General features: G+C 47.0%; 1 protein-coding gene across 7 annotated transcripts in view; it reads right to left on the bottom strand.

Annotated features, from left to right (window-relative positions):
* Positions 1–17,372, bottom strand: part of PECAM1 (platelet and endothelial cell adhesion molecule 1) — a 66,734-nt gene extending 49,362 nt beyond the window's left edge. For 4 of the 7 annotated variants that reach the window (XM_013972410.2, XM_013972408.2, XM_013972407.2 and 1 more), the window contains exons 1-3: positions 16,587–16,853; positions 16,474–16,500; positions 6,402–6,695 (exon numbers count right to left, since the gene is read on the bottom strand). In XM_013972410.2, coding sequence (XP_013827864.2) covers positions 6,402–6,695; positions 16,474–16,500; positions 16,587–16,650 — 385 coding nt within the window. In that variant the 5' untranslated portion in view covers positions 16,651–16,853. Of the gene's footprint in view, positions 1–6,401; positions 6,696–16,473; positions 16,501–16,586; positions 16,855–17,313 lie in introns of those variants that run through there. The other 3 variants (XM_013972409.2, XM_018065358.1, XM_005694007.3) reach the window with 2 other exon arrangements.

Here is a 19,962-nt window from a genome sequence, read left to right on the forward strand (position 1 = left end):
AATGGACTGGAATGGGTGAATTTAACTCAGATGACCATTATATCTACTATTGCAGACAGGAATCCCTTAGAAGAAATGGAGTCGCCATCATGGTCATCAAAAGAGTCCAAAATGCAGTACTTGGATGCAGTCTCAAAAATGACACAATGATCTCTGTTCGTTTCGAAGGCAAACCATTCAGTATCACAGTAATCCAAGTCTATGCCCCAACCAGGAACGCTGAAGAAGCTGAAGTTGAACAGTTCTATGAAGATCTACAAGCCCTTTTAGAACTAACACCCAAAAAAGATGTCCTTTTCATTATAGGGGACTGGAATGCAAAAGTAGGAAGTCAAGAAACACCTGGAGTAACAGGCAAATTTGGCCTTGGAATATGGAATGAAGCAGGGCAAAGACTAATAGAGCTTTGCCAAGAAAATGCACTGGTCATAGCAGACACACTCTTCCAACAACACAAGAGAAGACTCTACACGTGGACATCACCAGATGGTCAACACCGAAATCAGATTGATTATTTTCTTTGCAGCCAAATATGGAGAAGCTCTACCCAGTCAACAAAAACAAGACCAGGAGCTGACTGTAGCTCAGATCATGAACTCCTTATCGCCAGATTCAGACTTAAATTGAAGAAAGTAGGGAAAACCACTAGACCATTCAGGTATGACCTAAATCAAATCCCTTTTGATTATACAGTGGAAGTGAGAAATAGATTTAAGGGCCTAGATCTGATAGATAGAGTGCCTGATGAACTATGGAATGAGGTTCGTGACATTGTACAGGAGACAAGGATCAAGACCATCCCCATGGGAAAGAAATGCAAAAAAGCAAAATGGCTGTCTGGGGAGGCCTTACAAATAGCTGTGAAAAGAAGAGAAGTGAAAAGCAAAAAGAGAAAAAGAAAGATATAAGCATCTGAATGCAGAGTTCCAAAGAATAGCAAGAAGAGACAAGAAAGCCTTCCTCAGAGATTGATGCAAAGAAATAGAGGAAAACAAAAGAATGGGAAAGACTTTCTCTTCAAGAAAATTAGAGGTACCAAGGGAACATTTCCTGCAAAGATGGGTTCGATAAAGGACAGAAACGGTATGGACCTAACAGAAGCAGAAGATGTTAAGAAGTAGCAAGAATACACAGAACTGCACAAAAAAGGTCTTCACGACCCAGATAATCATGATGGTGTGATCACTAATCTAGAGCCAGACATCCTGGAATGTGAAGTCAAGTGGGCCTTAGAAAGCATCATTACAAACAAAGCTAGTGGAGGTCATGGAATTCCAGTGGAGCTATTTCAAATCCTAAAAGATGATGCTGTGAAAGTGCTGCACTCAATATGCTAGCAAATTTGGAAAACTCAGCAGTGGCCACAGGACTGGAAAAGGTTAGTTTTCATTCCAACCCCAAAGAAAGGCAATGCCAAAGAATGCTCAAACTACCACACAGTTGCACTCATCTCACACACTAGTAAAGTAATGCTCAAAATTCTCTAAGCCAGGGTTCAGCAATATGTGAACCGTGAACTTCCAGATGTTCAAGCTGGTTTTAGAAAAGGCAGAGGAACCAGAGACCAAACTGCCAACATCTGCTGGATCGTGGAAAAAGCAAGAGAGTTCCAGAAAAACATCTATTTCTGCTTTATTGACTATGCCAAAGCCTTTGACTGTGTGGCTCATAAGAAACTGTGGAAAATTCTGAAAGAGATAGGAATACCAGACCACCTGACCTGCCTCTTGAGAAACCTATATGCAGGTCAGGAAGCAACGGTTAGAACTGGACATGGAACAACAGACTGATTCCAAATCAGAAAAGGAGTACATCAAGGCTGTATATTGTCACCCTGCTTATTTAACATATGGAGAGTACATCATGAGAAATGCTGAGCTGGAAGAAGCACAAGCTGGAATCAAGATTGCCGGGAGAAATATCAATAACCTCAGATATGCAGATGACACCACCCTTATGGCAGAAAGTGAAGAGGAACTGAAAAGCCTCTTGATGAAAGTGAAAGTGGAGAGTGAAAAAGTTGGCTTAAACATTCAGAAAACATTCAACATTCAGAAAATGAAGATCATGGCCTCTGGTTCCATCACTTCATGGGAAATAGATGGGGAAACAGTGGAAACAGTGTCAGATTTTATTTTCTTGGGCTCCAAAATCACTGCAGATGGTGACTGCAGCCATGAAATTAAAAGACGCTCACTCCTTGGAAGAAAAGTTATGACCAACCTAGATAGCATATTGAAAAGCAGAGACATTACTTTGCCAACAAAGGTCCGTCTAGTCAAGTCTATGGTTTTTCCTGTGGTCATGTATGGACGTAAGAGTTGGACTGTGAAGAAGGCTGAGCGCCGAATAATTGATGCTTTTGAACTGTGGTGTTGGAGAAGACTCTTGAGAGTCCCTTGGGCTACAAGGAGATCCAATCAGTCCATTCTGAAGGAGATCAGCCCTGGGATTTCTTTGGAAGGACTGATGCTAAAGCTGAAACTCCAGTACTTTGGCCACCTCATGCGAAGAGTTGACTCATTGGAAAAGACCCTGATGCTGGGAAGGATTGAGGGCAGGAGGAGAAGGGGACGACCAAGGATGAGATGGCTGGATGACGTCACTGACTGGATGGACCCTGAGTCTGAGTGAACTCCGGGAGTTGGTGATGGACAGGGAGGCCTGGCGTGCTGTGATTCATGGGGTCGCAAAGAGTCGGACACGACTGAGCGACTGAACTGAACTGATGTCTAAGATGTGGTTGATGCTTTCAAAGTTTGTAATTCCACTGGGAAGTCAAGTCATCTCAACCAACATAGTTAAGAACAAAACAAAGGCTGCCAGTATTCATCAGTATTACCGTGGTGGTTGTTACAATATATTGAACGCCAACCACAAGCTGGGATTAACTTTCTATCCGTGACTCCATTTTGTAATTCTCATAGTAAATCTCTGGGGAGGGCAGGAAAGAGAAAATTATGTCCATTTTACAGATGACTAAGATGACACTCCGAGAGGTTCAAGGCTCACCCAGAAGCTTACAGCCTTCAAGCCCCAGAGCAACTGAAACTCACCCCCAGGCCTGTGTGACTTTACAGCCAGAGGCAGGGGGGTGGTGCAGGGAGAGGAGGCAGGCGTGGCCTCAGTTTAAAAAGGAAAGCTGAAAATAACTAGGAATTAGAGTGCCTCACAGCGACAGTAACCGAGGGAGCAGTCAGGAAAGGAGGAGTCCCTCTTTGCCTGAGGAGTCAAGAAGATCCTAGAAAGGAAAAGCACCTGAGAGGATTCTTGGAGGAAGGAGGTTACTTGGACAGATGAAGTGAGATGGGGGCCAAGGACAGGCATTCCAGGGCCTTGGGATCTGCTTGTGCCAAGGGATATGAGTGGCTTTTCAGGAGGGCTGTCTAGAGCAGAGGAAGGGCTGGAGGGGAAAATACAGCAGGTGGTGAGCCAGGGTCAGATTAGAGGGAGCTGGGAGAGTCTGGCTGAGATGAGCTGTCCTGTCCAGGCCCCTGGGTCCAAGGGCTATGGACTCCATCTTGGAGTCAGACAGACTTGCTCGTATCCTAAATCTGCCTCTTCCTGAATGTGCCACCTGCCTGCATCACTCATGAATCTTTTTCCTTGACCCGCCCAGGTCAGAGATAAACAATGGATACATGTATACGTATGTCTGAATCCCTTCGCTGTTCACCTAAAACTATCACAACCTTGTTAATCGGCTATACCAACAAATACAAAATGCTTTTGGTGTTTAAAAAAAAAATTAATTAAAAAAAATTTTTTTTTAAAAAGGGAGAAATAGAGAGCTGTCCTCTTGGGGAGGAGAGCTGCATGTGCTCCACCTCTGTTGTCACTTCTGGTGAAGGTGCTCCCCTGCCCCTACACCAGATTCCCCAGGAGAAGGGATCAAGGGATGGGAGCATGTTGTACTCATTGTTGGGTCTTCATCAGAATGGGCACTTGATAAACGGTTAATGAATGAATGGATTGTCTTTTCTCTGCCTCAAAGACCTCCTATCATACAAAAGAGTTAGAGAGGCCAACTGCAGAGTCAGATAGATCTAGGTTCTGACTCTGGCTCTGTGTTTGATATGACCAGACCAACCAACCTCTCTGAGCTCCAACATCGACACTTGTACACAGGAGGAACCAGGCTGATCTCTCGGTGCCGTTGCAGGAGTAAAATGAAATGCATGTGACATGCTCAGAACCGTTTATCTTGTCTTGTGAGGGCCTGAGTAAGTGGTAGTTCTTATCACTGGAAGTAACAATGGTATGAATGACTGTTCTGATCACAGAAGTGAGCTCAATGATGCGGAAATGACAGTTATGGCAGCAGCTGTCCAGGAAGAACTGGGCTGAATTCACAAACTGTGTCCGTTAAATCATCCCAAGTTTCTGGCACATTTCTTTTCAACATCTGTTTCCCAAAGTCTTGGCCTGCCACTCTTTCCTCATCACTACTGTGAACATGGGGACCCGTTGGCTCCTCCCCTGTCCCCAGTGGAGGTGCTGAAGCGCTGCTCTGCTTCTCTGTGTCTGTGGCCCCTGGTGATACAGAGGGATATCCGGCCAGCCACGCCACGATGGTCCACGGGACGCCCAGGGTGTCCAGAGGACGAACCGGCCTGGAGGGTGACATAGTCATGTCCTCCCGTGTGAGCCTCAAACCCTGACGGGAAGGTGGTCAGAGGTCGTATACTTCTGAGAGGAAAATGCCCCCAAACACTTGCCCACTGGTTCTTCCTGTTTCCTGCTTGCTGAAAGGATTATTTCTTTCTAAGGATGGTCTGGCCAAGCACCTAGTACATGGTGGGCCATTCATTCATCCAACACTGGATCACTTCCTCAGCTCCCCATTTAATCCTCAAAACAAACAACATTCAAGGGTATGCAGAGATACCCAGAGATCTCGACTTTAGAGACAGGAAATGAAAACTTGCCTACAGGGGTTACGGAAGTTGATCCAGGGACACTCTGCTGGGAGAGCAACTTCTTTCTCAGCCTCTGCATTTTCACTCTTATGCTATATCCCTTTTCTCTGTCCTTGGCACCATTTGGCCATTAAGATAATCCCTACGTGATCTTTTGTATCTGAACCCGCTGTCCATTTTCTGGGAGGCCGTCCTTAACTCCTCTAGGCCGAATTGTTTCTTCTCACCGCTGTGCTCCCAAGGCAGTCAGATCAAATGACTGTTGGACTGCAGTGATTTGTTAAATATATCTCTTCCTTCCAGGACTGTAATTGCATCCAGAGCTAGGATATGCCTGATGCATTTTCATGTCTAGCACCTTTTTTTTTTCTTCCTGATCTGCAACCTTGAGACATGCTTCTTGAGAGAGTAAACCAATGAAAAAATGGATGGATGGAACTGTGTGACCCAAATTTCCCCCAATGATACATTTTTCTTGTTTCTCCATCTCTATTTCTACTTGCTCTTTTCAACTGGGTTTATTCCACAATCATTTACTGAGTGCCTATTATGAGCCAGATTTTTTTGAGAGATATTAAAAAAAAAAAAGACTAAACATCACCTCTTTCCTCAGGATCTCACAGTCTGGAGAGCAACCAGATGTGTGAGAAAGTTGCATTATTGAGTGAAATAGTAATTGTAGCTTATTGGAGACTCATTATGTGCTGGAAATTGCACTATCTTTACCAACACAGAATCTTTTAATCCTCTCAGTAACTCCCCAAGGTAGTATAATTATCTTCATTTCACTGATGAGAATTTTAAAGTGTAGAGAAGGTAAGGGACTTGTCCAGACCGAAACTAAGCAGAGCAACTGAAGAATCCAGTGTCAACACCAGGAGTCCTGACCTTTATACAGATACCACTGAATGCAGAGAGGGACAAGAGCTATAAGGACCAGGACCCTGGGGGAGATCAATTTTGTTTGAGAAAAGTGTCAGAGAAGCGATCACTGAGTTGAGTGTTCAAGGAGAGAGAATTCATGAGGCGAGGAGATGAAGAGGGAGTTCTAGGGAGTGCAGATAGCATGTGCAAAGGCAAGTGGATTGAAGCGAAAGTCGCTCACTCTTTGTGACCCCATGGACTGGACAGCCCATGGAATTCTCTAGGCCAGAATACTGGAGTGGGTAGCCGTTCCCTTCTCCAGCAGATCTTCCCAACCCAGGGATTGAACCCAGGTCTCCTGCATTGCAGGCGGATTCTTTACCAGCTGAGCCACAGGGGAAGCCCGTGCAAAGGCAAGGAGGTTAGGAAAAGCCTGGTGTATCAGGAGCGTGCCTACTGCCCTCATGTCCAGGTTGGGAAAACGTCAAGCACACCAGTGAGAAGGGCGGTGGATCGGCAGGGAGGTCCAGCGTGTCGTGACTCATTCAGTCCCTCTTCGAGCTACAGCACGTGATCATGATTCACCCTCCCAAACCGCGTTCTTTTGCAGGCTCTCACCTTTCACCCACACCTCATACTCTGGCGTCGCTTTCTCCTTGTTGTTCAGTTTCACGGTGCATTTATATCTCCCTGAGTCACAGACCCGGACGTGGGGAATCAAATAACTCTCTCTGTTTGTCCTGGAGGAGACGTTGCGAAGCAGCACATCATCCTTGTAGAACAGCACCTGGTGCAGGGGCTGGACCGGCGAGGTGGTGCTGACATCCACGAGGCACTGCAGGGTCAGGTTCTCCCCGTTTTGCACCGTGTTTTGCGGCAGGATCTGCATGTGGATGCTGTTGATGGTGAAGGCTAAGGGCCGAGGGGAAGGAGAGCAGAACCACCCATCTGTTATCTCAGGAACAACATCACCATCATCATCAGATGGGTATCATCACCTCCTGCACAACAGAGCGTCCAGGGGTCCCAAGCGGGTGATGACTATGCGTGGTGGGTCAAGCACAGGGCAGCTGGTGCTAAGTGGCTCATTTTCCCACATGACAAGGTGGCAGGCTTCAGAGTGTGATAACTAAAACATGTCCAGGAGATGCGTGCAGCCAGTGAGCCGCCGCATCGTGGCCCTGGAGAGAGCCTAGACTGGGGCAGAGGAACGCTCATGTCTCGGGTCACACTTACTGTGTGACCTTGGCTGATTAACCTCTCTGAATTCAACTTCCTCATCTCTAAAATGAGGTTATAATACATACATAGTAGGTTGTTGTAAGACAGAAGAGTAGAAAGTACCCAGTGCAGTGCCTGGCACACAGTAATTGTGGGATAAGTGATGGCTACCACTGTTCTGAAATCAATGACGACGCACAGGAAATGCTCCACCACCCTCCCCCGCAACCCCTCCACCCCACCCCCAACCCTTCCATCCCCTCCATCCCCCACCCTAGCCTGACCAACTTAGCACAGTCTCAGCTGCTGTTTTCTAGCTGATGAAGTCAGAAGCCTCACCAGATGAGTGAGGATTTGAAACCACATTTTTCTCACGGATCTTGCTTCCCTCTTTCACTTTGACTGCTAAGAAGTACAAGCCCCCAATTTTACCTCTAGCAACCTTTGGGATGCATTTTTCTGTGCTGAGAGAGTCATGGTTTTATTTGACTGCCTTAATTTTCTTCTCACTCTGATTTCCTTATTTTATCCTATCGAACAGTAATATACATAATTTTTATAAGTGGTCCCAAATCATTTTACAGACAGCAAAAGGTATAGCCAGGTAGCTAGCCAGAGATACTGGCAAAAAAAACAAAAAAAATTGTCTTTCTTTCTCTCTCTTTTCATAACATCAAATCTTTTTTGAACAACTTAAAATTTAACTTTAACATGTCCCAGGTTTTAACTGAATAGCACAGTCCATCCTTGTGCCTTTATTTCTGAGCATCTTAACAAAAAAATGGCATCTGATTAGTCACGAGATGAAACAAGGTGATTGTTTAGATGCATTTCTTACACCATTAATCTTCAGAACTCCCTTTTCTCGTCTTGCAGGTCCTGGTCTGAGGAGCTTATTGGGTGAGCTCTCAGAACAGAAGTTTCTTTTAACCATGTTATTTTCCCATCAATTAATACATTCCCTTCCCAGGTAAGGACGGATAAGTCTCCCTACTCCTTCAGTACTTTCTCCTTCACTTTAAGTGATGATGTTTAGTGCAGTGATTCTATCAGGAGATAGTAGAGAGCAGGGGATGAGTGCAGAGTCAGACTTCCTGGACCAAATCCCATCTCTGCACACAACCTGTGTGTCTTTAGATAAGTTACTGAGCTTCTCTGAGCCTCAGTTTGCTTATCCATACAATGGACATTGTTGTTTAGTGGCTTAAGTCATATCCGACTCTTGCAATCCCATGGACTGTAGCCTGACAGGCTCTTCTGTCCATAGGATTTCCCAGACAAGAATACTGGAGTGGGTTGCTGCTTCCTTCTCCAGGGGATCTTTCTGACCCAGGGATTGAGCCTGAGTCTCCTACTTGGCAGGTGGATTCTTTACCACTGAGCCAGCAGGGAAGTCGCAATGGACATGATAACAGCAAGTGTAAAAGAGAAACAGTTTAAGTCCTTGGAGCACAGTTCCTGGCACAAAGCGCTTTCGAAATGTCAACTAGATTCTGTCAGTCACAGGTATAAAACCAGCTGTTGAGTCTTGGGCTCTCTAAAGCTCTTCCTTGAAGTCATATTTCTAGCAAATTTTTTTCAGGGGAAAAACAAAACAAAACAAAACAGGGTTTCCCTCGTGGCTCAGTGGTAAAGAGTCCCCCTAACAAAGCAGGAAACATAGGTTCGATACCTGATCTGGATCCGGGAAGATCCCACATGTGATGAAGCAACCAAACCCATGGGCCACAACTACCGAGCCTAAGCTTCAGAGCCCGGGAGCTGCAACTACCGAGCCTGAGCTTCAGAGCCTGGGAGCTGCAACTACCGAGCCTGTGTGCCCTAGAGCCCATGCGTTTCATCGAGAGAAGCTACCGCAATAAAGAGTAGCCCCCATTCACCACAACTAGAGAAAACCCCTCGCAGCAACGAAGACCCAGCATAGCCAAATAAATAATTAAAAATATATATTCTTAAATTTCTAAGGTGACTTACAACAACTTCCCCAGACTCCTGTTGTTAGTTTCCCCTCTGGTTTGGGCTACTTTACTGTCATCATCTGAATGAAATGCACACCCACGCCTGATACACTGGGGCACAGAACTGGGACCAGGAAGAAAGCAGAGTCGGACACACCTGGTCCAAACCCCTGGTCCCACAGCCATTAGCTGGGTGTCACTGGGAGTTATCTAACCCTTCCAGGATACCACCTCTCCTCCTATAAAGAGGGAACACTAATACTTGCCTTCCCTGGTATTTTGATCTCAAACAATAATGACCAAACCAAGGTGGCTGAGAGCACTGAAGGGGCAGATCCACTTTGCCCAGTGCCTGGCCCCTGATTGACATCTCCTTCCCATTTCCTTAGCATCACTCATTCAGCAGATACTGGAGGGGCTGTCTCTGTGCCAGGTACTGCACCCAATGCTGGGGGCTCAGAGAAGGGTGGGACTGGCAGTTTCTGACCAGCCCTAGGGCGCTCTACCACTGTCTAACCAGTTAACAGCAAACTCGGCTAACGCATCGGATAGTTGGTTTTTCAAGAGGAGGATGTTCACTAACGTAAGGCGCTTCCACCACCTCGTTTTTCTAAGCAAACCTAACACACATCTGCTTAATAAGTTAACTCAGCTGATTCGCTGGTAGGGATCTCACATTTCCACAGCCAGCCAGTGGGAGCAGACAAAGAAGAAGGGAAGGCAGGACAGAAGAAGGGGAAGCATTTATAAAATGCATCAAGATACGAATCCCAGCTCATTGACTTGATGCAACAGGCCAGCAGCCTCGGTTTTATCACCATGACCACCACCTCCACCAACACCCTTCCGGTTTCCAGTCTTCAAGAGGGCCCCCCAGTGAGCCCTGCCTTCTACTGTCACACCAGCCAGTGATCTCCTCCCACATCGGGCTAGGGTTGGTCTCAGGAACAACAATATTGCAGAGGTGCTAGTAGGTCACTTTTGAGATTAGCTTGTAATTGCATTTTTCCTCTTGGGTACCCCCTCCTCTTCTGGGATCACTCACTCTGCGCAAAGCCAGCTGCCATGTCATGAGCCTCCCTCTGCAGAGACCCACATGAATGGGCTCATGAGTGGGCTTAAAGGCAGAATCCACAGCATCTGACAAGCCCTCAGGTAAACCATAACCCCGACCAATATTTTACCTGCAACTTCCAGACAAACCCTGAGTCGGCACCACCCAACTAAGCCATTCCCAGACTCCTGCCCCTCAGAAACTGCGTGAGATAATAAATTATCTTAAACCACTGAGTCTGGGGATGATTTGTTAGGTAACAAATACACCACACAACCTTCAAAAATCTCAAAAAAACCTGATTCTTAAGACACGTGTGCGCTCACTCTCTCAGTCGTGTCCAAGTCTTTGCAACTCTTTGGACGGCAGCCCACCAGTCTCCCCTGTCCGTGGGATTTCCCAGGCAAGAATACTGGAGTGGGTTGCCATTTCCCTCTCCAGGGGACCTTCCTGACCCAGGGATCGAACCTGAATCTCCTGTATCTTCTACATTGGCAGGCGGATTCTTTACAGCTGAGCCTCCAGGGATGCGATCATTAAGATAACATGGAAAATAATATCCTCTTTGTGAATAAACTTTCCAGGAGCAGCCAAACTAGATTACTGTGTGTAGGGCTCATTATTTATAAAACAGAGTGATTGCTACAACCCAGGCCTCCCTGAGGTTCACAGAGAGGTGTTAGGGGACTCATGAACCACCTCCAATTATATGCAAGTGTGTGTCTTTCTGGAGAGAGGACACCAAAGGTTCAGAACTGTAATGAAAAGGACACGGTTGAGAAGTGAATTGTTAGTTGCTCAGTCGTGTCCAACTCTTTGCAACCCCATGGACTGTAGCCCTCCAGGCTGCTCTGTCCATAGGATTTCCCAGGCAAGAATACTTGAAAGGGTTGCCACTTCCTTCTCCAGGGGATCTTCCTGACCCCAGGATTGACCAGGGTTTCCGGCATTGCAGGCAGATTCTTTACCATCTGAGCCACCAGGGAAGCTCAGAGAAGACAGATTTTTTTTAACCTGGAGAGATGAAGGCAGATGGAGAAGATCCAAAGGAAGAGAATCACCACAGCTCAGATGAGACACCGGGGGACCACGGCGCCAAGGCCCCACACCCTAAAACAAAGGGCCCTGCTTCCCGCCACTTTGGGCCAGTAGTCAGCGGATACTGATGCTCTGGGGAAGATGAGGCATCGCGACTCAGCCAGCTCCTCAGCCCTCCACCTGGAAATGACTCAGAAAGAAGTGGGTGGCTGGGGGCGGGTGGTAGAGAAGGAGGGACTGTCCACCACTATCAGGAAAATACAGGGAGCCACGAAACACAGAGGCCCTGGTGACCCGCGAAGCTCAGCATGGAGTGTGCTGACCCAGCTCCCCTGAATCTCAGGCACCTCCAAGTTCAGTTCAAGTTTCTTTCAGGAAAACATTTCCTGAGCACCTGGTGCCAGGTGCTGGGATCACAAGGTGAATGAGAAAGCAGCCCTGTTGTCCTAGACGTGCAGGCTGGTGGGGACCCAGACAGCAGGACTAAGTGGTGTAAAGCCAGGAGGAAGGGGTGCCCAGGAGAGGCCAAGGCAAGTCTGAAGGAACTGACGCCGGAACTGAGCCTTGGACCAGGACAGAAGGGATAGGTGGGAGACTCGGGGCAGGAGAACAGCATGTACCAGAGCACAGGGGAGGGAGAAATCAATGAATTCCGGGCACAGGTGGTTATAGGAACCGGAGTGTGGGGATGGGTAGGAGGGGCCAGAACAGAGGGCCTTGTCCACCAAGCTGACCCGCTGAGCCCTGTCCTCAGGGTCTTGGGAGGGATGGAGGGTAAGAGGATGACAGGAACTTTAGAAAGATCATTGTGGGCTGGAAGGGGAGGCTATAACTACGTGCATGAAGGTTCAGGAGAAAGCTGATGTGGCCTGAGCTCGGGCAGACACAGTGGGCTGTGGGGCAGGGATGGGCTTGAGAAATGTTGACTGGATGCAGAAGGACTTTGCTTTTTTGAGGGTGAAGAAAACGTTCTGGAGCTAGACAGTGGTGATGTTTGTACAACATTATGAGTGTACTGCAAGGGCATGGGTTCCATCCCTGGTGAGGGAACTAAGATCCTACATGCCATGCAGTGCAGCCAAAAAAGTATAAAATAATAATATTATTTGTTATATGTATTTGACCTGTTTGATTGGCCATGGGGATTGAGGTAAAGGGTGGAAGATAAGGTTCCTGGATTAGGTACCTGGGGGAGAGGATAGAGGTGCAGTGGACTAAAGGAGACAAGGCCAGAGAAAGAGAAGGGCGGGACAAAGTCCTGGTGCTGCAGCTGGTGTGAGGGACCCTGGGGGATGACTAGGAGGAAACGTCAGCCATGGCCCTGGAGGAAGCCTGACCATCAGTGGAACAGCCAGAGCTGGAGTGGAACTGGAGGGTGGGCATGTGGAGGTGTGTGTTGGGGAGGGAGGAGGAGATGAGCTTCAGCGAGGATCAGACTCTGGGAAAGTCCAAGTCTCCCTGGGGAAAAAGTCCAAGTCTCTGTATCAGAAAGGTGGGAGAACACCAGGGAAGAGAGTTTACAAGGCCAAAGAAAGAGGCTTTGTGCAAACACTGGGGTCCTGAAGGCTAAGGTCTGGACGTGTTCATGCTATTTGGCATCTCCTCTTAGCAAGGATTCAGGAGGTGTAGGGTCCAAAGCCAGACCTGCCTGGTAGGGTCAACTGAGAGGTGAGAAAGCAGAGAAGTGATTAGAAACCAGGCTTCAGAGGATTTCTCTGATGGTCCAGTGGTTAACACTCCATGCTTCCACTGCAGAGGGCATGGGTTCAATCGCCCGGTCAGGGAACTAAGATTCTGAATAACAAGCAGCCCCCAAAATAAAGAAGTAAAGAAATAAATAATTAAATTAAAGAAACAAGGCTTCAGAGAAGTTTGACTGAGGAAGGGAGTAGATAGATAGGGGGACAGAAGATAAATGGGGGGGGGGTTGTCTGTGATTTTTCTTTTTCCTAAAATAAAGTGTTACTAATCACATTTGTAGACTGAAAGAGCCACAAAGGCAGGGGTAGCTACTAAAAGTGGGGCAGGGGGATCAGTCAGTGACAGCATGAGATTCTGGGGGAGGGGGTGATGCCAGTGATGGGCTCAGAGCCCAGGTAGACCAGCTGGCCCTACCCAGCTGCAGGGTAGACATGGCCTCTGAAGCCAGGAGGGAAGCTGGGAGGACGGGTGGGGAGGCAGATAAGCCTGAAGCCGGGGCAGGGCGGGAAGTGGAGGGAGTTCCCTCCAGACAGCCTTGTGTTCTAGGTGAAGAGGGAGCTGAGGTCATCTCCTGAGACTGGCCAGCTAGGGTTGGGTGGGGGCCTGAGGTGAAAGGAGAGGAAGGGCCAGAGCTGACCAAGCACCTCAATCCTGGAGCAGGCTGGCAGGTCACGCACATGATCCTGGGTGGTCTAAGGAATGGTAGACCTGAGTCCCAGGCCCCCCACCTGGCTCTGCCATCACCCAGCGGTGACCCTGCACAGGCACCTTATGTAAAATAGGATGGAGGCCTGAGGAGGCAGTCAGAGAGCCTGAGGTCTTCCCCAAAGTTACAAAGACCTTTCTCTAGGAAACTTGGGCAAAGAGTGACTGACTTCCCCCTGAGGCGGGGACTGTGGGAGCCCTGTACCAAGGTCACAGGATAAAAGTCTCTGGGACTGACCAAGCCCCACTGAACTGTTGCCTTGAGCCTCTAGATCTAAACCGGCCAGTTCCCTGGCCCAATATTGGGTAAAATACCCACCCTATCTGATGCAAAGAGCTGACTCATTTGAAAAGACCCTGATGCTGGGAAAGATTGAAGGCAGGAGGAGAAGGGGATGACAGAGGATGAGATGGTTGGATGGCATCACTGACTCAATGGACATGAGTTTGGGTAAACTCCAGGAGTTGGTGATGGACAGGGAGGCCTGGCGTGCTGCAGTCCGTAGGATCGCAAAGAATCGGACTCGACTGAGCTACTAACACACACACATAGCACCCTAACCAATCACCTCACTGCCACCATTCCAGTAGGAATTGTCTGTCCTGGGGCTATAAAAACAGGCTACTAGCCTTAGAAATGGTTGTCAGAAATGTCTCTCCCTTGAGACAGCCTGCTGTTCTAACAGCGTCTCCTACTCTAAGAAACTTTCTTCTCATCTCATTCTGCCTCGTGTCTGGAAATTCTTTTCCAAAATGCACATGACATTTTGGTATGGGGCTTGGTCATTCCAGAGATTTTTATCCTGTGACCTTGGTACATGCCCCAGGGGGCAGAAGACGCAGGGCTCCACAGGGATGAAGAACGGAGAGCTGAAGAGGTCACAGAGGTAGGGTGTGGTCTGGACCAAAGCAGAGGCACAAGGCTGCAGTGGATAGAGAGAGGAGGAGCTATGGGGATGACGGTGAACTAGGATCATTGTTGCTACTGAGTCATTGTGACCCCGAGAACTGTAGTCCACCAGGCTCCTCTGTCCATGGGATTTTCCAGGCAAGAATACTTGAGTGGGTTGCCATTTCCTTCTCCAGGGGATCTTTCTGACCCACGGGTCGAACCTGAATCTCCTGCCTTGCAGGCGGATTCTTTACTGATGAGCCACTGGGGAAGCCCTGAGCTAGAACCATGATAAACCATTATTTTACTAATAATGTTGGGCAGGTGAGTCACCTCTTTAATCTCATCTCATACTGACTCATCACATTCATTTTACAGACTGAGAAAAAGGCTCAAAGAGGGACTTCCCTGGTGGTCCAGTGGTTGAGAGTCCACCTATCAATGCAGGGGACATGGGTTTGATCCCTGGTCTGGGAGGACTGTGGCAACTACGCCCATGACCACAACTACCGAAGCCTGCTCACTCTAGAACCCACAATTCCTAAAGACCGTGCTCTTGCAACAAAGAAGCCACCACAATGAGAAGTCTAGGCACAGCAACTGGAGAGTAACCCCTGCTCACTGCAACTAGACAAAGCCCCCAAACAGCAATGAAGACTCAGCACAGCCAAAAATAAGCAAAATTTTAAAACAAACAAATAATAGTACAGAAGTGCCTAAAAAGAAAAAAAAAGGCTCCAAGAGATAGAGCAACAGCAGCTTTAAAGATCTGAGTCAAGCCTGTGGCTCCAAACTCCAGACAATTGGGTTTTGAGACGGTGAGGTTCTATTGCCGATGTTCTAACCAGCTCTTTTTGGACAAGTTCCTCTGAGGGACAGAGATTTCTTCGGTCAGTTAGTCTGATTATGAAGCCAATGGACATCCTGATTCTGTGGGTTGCCATGGGGATCAAACATCCTTCGAAGCACCTGGGCTATCACAGGAGACCTGCCAGATTGGCCTCACGAGCCCTCCCCACGCGAGTGACTGCTCCAAGCTGGGGCTCAAAAAACAGCAACACGCACATAAAGGCATCTCCAAGCAGAAACCCAGTCACCCTGCTTCTGCCGACTGAAGTGACCTCTGACCAGGGCATCTCATTCTGTGAGCTCTCCCTCTATTCAGCCCCCAGACCCCGCCCAGTCCCTTACTTCATTCGGTCCCAGATGAAGCACAATAAAACCTGCTTATCTTAATGATTCAAAATCAGCTCTAAAGCGGATGACGGGCCAGATTTCAAAGTCAGTCAAAAACCCGCTTGCCGTGCCCCAGAACAAAACATTACAGGTATTTTGCAGATAATTCACAGATATGTTAGATATCATGGCCTCATGGATAGATGGGAGATGATATCTAATCTGTTTTAGATCTTTTAGGAGAGAAGTCATAACGACAATTGAAACTCTGTTCTGACTTCATGATTCTAACAAGTTGATTGTAGCTCATTTTTTAATTGGAGAAGGCAATGGCATTGGAGAAGGCAATGGCAACCCACTCCAGTATTCTTGCCTGGAGAATCCCAGGGATGGGGGAGCCTGGTGGGCTGCCGTCTATGGGGTCGCACAGAGTTGGACACGACTGAAGCGACTTAGCAGCAGCAGCAGCATTTTTTAATAAAAACAATTGGGGATATGAAAAATAGATATGCTATGGTAGAGGGCTTCCCTAGTGGTCCAGTGGTTAAGAATCCACCTTGCAATGAGAGGGACAGCAGTGCGATTCCCGATCTGGGAAGATCCCACGTGCTGAGGAATAACTGAGCCTGTGGGCTACAACAAGAGAAACCACCACGATGAGAAGCCCGCCACGCACCACAACTGGAGAGTAATCTCTGCTCGCCGCAGCTAAAACACCCCGAGGGCAGCGATTAGACCCACCACGGCCAAAAACTAAAATGAATCAATAAACAAATCTTAAAAATGAAAAAAGAAAGAAATTTATGGTAGAACAACAACAACAACAAAAACCAAATTGTGGAATCACTCACTTTCTAATCACCCCTCTCTTCACCCACCAATCCTAACAAGCAGAAAGAGTCACAGAAAGAGGAAATGAAGCTGGATGGGAATCTCACGACTTACAGTTTTCTTGACCTTTGAGGCTTGAACCTGGAAAAGACAGGAGAAATACGTTGATTTCATGAGCTTCCCTTCTCAAGAAGCTTACGTGATGTTGAGCAAGAGTGGGGACTCACAGAGCAGGAGTGCCAGCAGTGCTCCGAGCCACATCATGCCCCGCTGCGTCCACCTCAGCTGCATCCTGAGAGGAGCGGAGACTTCGGCGGTTAGTTCTGCGTTGGGGCCATGCCCCGGGGGGCAGAAGACGCGTCTCTGGAGTCGCAGTTGAGAGACCCGCCCTGTGAAAAGCAGAGACCACGACTGGGAGCCTCTCCAGGCGCTGCGGACACACTGGCCGAGGCGCTGGTCAGGTAATGGCGGCCATGCTGGAAACCAGGAACAATGCCTGGGCGGCCTCATATCTCCTCAGGAAATGACTGGCCTTCCTGAGGGGCCACTGAGCGCAGCTGCTTTGTTTAGTTTGTTTGGGGTGGGGGGGAGGCATGAGTGACATTTGCCTCAGCGCTCCTGACCCTCTTTGTGTCTCCACTGGGTCTGAGGGCCCCCTTCTCATGGCAGCCTGAGAGGTTCCTCTCTCCCTTTCTCCAACCTTCCCACAAAGGGCTTCTCTCCCCGCACACTCAGCATATCTCTCTGCTTTTCCTCTGGCCCCTCCAAGGGGTCTCTTCTCACACAGCCCAAGTCTGGACCTCCTGCCTTTCCTGACATGGGCATGGAGTGGAGAGGACTGACTCTTTTCTTTAGAGAATTGCAGGTTTGTCAGGGAGACCCTGTAATGCCCTCCCCCCACTGCCCTCCAGAGAAAGTCCGTTTCCCATCCTTCACGGCCCAGCCCTTGCCTACCTCTCCAGCCTGGTCTCTCACTTCTTCCTTCCTTGCCCTGACCTCTGGTTGCTGAAATTTATAGTTCCCAGAACACATCACATGTCTGTGACTTTGCAATGCTCTGGCACTATTTCCCCTCTCCTTTTCTGACGAATTCCTACCCATTCATCATAACTCAGTCAAGGCATCAATCCTTCAGCATCCCCCCTGTCTTCCCCACACTGAGCTGCCCTTCCTCTGGGCCCCCCTCACCTTCCTTTCTGAGACACTTTCTACCGTGTGCCCCTCCTCCCCAAGCAGACTGCTGGCTCCAGGGTGGCAGGCACAGTGCCTGGAGCCTAGTAAATGGTCAAAACACACGAGTGAAATGGATGATTGACTGACAGAGGACAAGTTAACTGTATGGTCGGAAAGAGAGTATCAGTGCTTGGGGGATCACAGTGTTACTTTCTGAAAAGGTACGCTTGAATACCGTCGCATGTAAAAGGTACTCTTGAATACTGTCACATGTAAATCTGGAAGTTTTGATAAGAGCTGTCAGAGGACAATGCGTGCAGAAAGGATTGTTTTTTTTTCTTTTTTTTTTTTTTCTTGGTTGTTGTTATTGTTTCGTATTTTCCACTCCTCACTATAAACTGTCTTCTTCGGGAACCTGTTGGAAATTATCCGCCCCCCCCCCCCCCCCCATCTACCAAACTTTAATTTGGCAGGAAAAGAAAGGAAACGTCATGAGTAATAAAATAAATGTTGGTGTCAAAGGTGACTTTTACCTACTGCAGAGTAAGCAACTTCTGCTTCTCAAAGTGACATTGAAGCAAGAGTGGTAAATGTCCCACCCCATGGCCCTAAGTTCCAAAGTAAACGTCCAAAAATTAGTCATTGTTTAATATACAATGCTAGTACTTTTAGGACACACCGAGAGAAAATAAAGCTTTATTTCAAAAATGTGTTACTGTTTTTTAAAAAAGTAGAAAAACTATATCCTACAATGTACACAATGCACCAGAATAAATTCCAAATAGACCAATCTGAAGGTACAAATGAAACATAAAAATTCTAGAAGAAAACATAAAAGAATTCCTCATGCCTTGGGCAAAGACTGGTTTATGTTTTAAAATTCAAAATTCATAATATGAAATGTTGGCAAATTATACTCCACGAATTAAAGTTCTGCTTTGCCCACCATCCCCTCAAAAGAGGTTCAGTCAAGAGAAAAACTACAAACTGGAAAAAAATATTTGCAACTCCCCTCATAGACCAAGAGCTAACTCTAATATGTATATAAATGGACTCATATTATATGTACTTTTTTACTGGTTTTTTTTGGGGGGGGAGTCTATCTTCTTTCAATCAGCATAATCAATACTTCACCTTTTCTTTTTATTGCCGAGTAACATTTCATTGCATGAAAATACCAGTTTGTTTATTCACCCACTTATGGACATGTGGGTTGTTTCCAATTTTGACCTAATACAGATAGAGCTGCTATAAACAAGCCTTTGTCTGGACACATCCTTTCATTTCGCTTGAGTATATACCTAGAAGTGGAATGCCTGGGCTTTACGGTAGACACTGCTGAACTGTTTACCACGCTGATGACCATTTTACATTCCCATCAGGAGCGTATGACAGTCCTACTTGCTTCACATCCTCACTAACAGTGGCAGGTCACTCTTTCCAAATTTAGCCATTCTAATAGGGAGCATGTGTACATGCATGCTCAGTCAGGTCCAACTCTTTGTGAACCCAGGGACTATCGCCCGCCAGGCTCCTCTGTCCATGGAATATTCCAGGGAAGAATACTAGAGTGGGTTGACATTTCCTCTTCCAGGGGATCTTCCTGACCCAGGGATTAAACCCAAGTCTCCTGCACTGGCAGACGGATTCTTTACCACTGACCCACCTGGGGAGCATAGTGCTTTCTTATTATGGTTTTAACTTGCATTTTCCTGATGACTAATGATATTGAACATATTTTTATGTGCTTATTTGTTATTTAATGGGTCTATTAAAATCTTTTGCTCTATTATTAGTTAGGTTGTTTGTTTTCTTAGTGGTGTACTTTTAGAATTCTTTATATATTCTGGATATAAGTCTTCTATCAATTATGTGATTTGCAAATATTTTCTCCTACCTTGTGGCATGTTTTTTTGTTTTTTTTTTTTTTTATCTTCTTCAGTTCAGTCTCTCAATTGTGTCTGATCCCACGGACTGCAGCATGCCAGGCTTCCCTGTCCATCACCAACTCCCGGAGCTTGCTCAAACTCATGTCCATTGAGTTGGTGATGCCATTCAACCATCTCATCCTGTCTTTTATCTTCTTAATGGTATCTTTTGATAAGCAGAAGCTTCAAATTTTTAAGACTGAAGCCAAATTTATCCATTTTTCCTTTTATGGATCACATCTAATGTACGACATCTAAATGGATCAGATTTCCTTTTGGTGTCACGTCTAAAATATCTTTGCCCACCAAAGTCTCAAAATCTTTCCCCTATGTTTTTAAATTTCAATCTATTGTCTATTTTGAGTTAACTTTTGTACATGATACAAGACGTGGATCAAAGTTCTCTCTCTTTTTTTTTGCATATGGATGTCCAATTGTTCTGGCATTGTTTGTTGAAAAGACTCTCTTTTGTCCAGTTAATTCTCCTTGAACTTCTGCTGAA

This window comes from Capra hircus, chromosome 19, assembly GCF_001704415.2.
Source record: "Capra hircus breed San Clemente chromosome 19, ASM170441v1, whole genome shotgun sequence".
Taxonomy (NCBI): Eukaryota; Metazoa; Chordata; class Mammalia; order Artiodactyla; family Bovidae; genus Capra; species Capra hircus.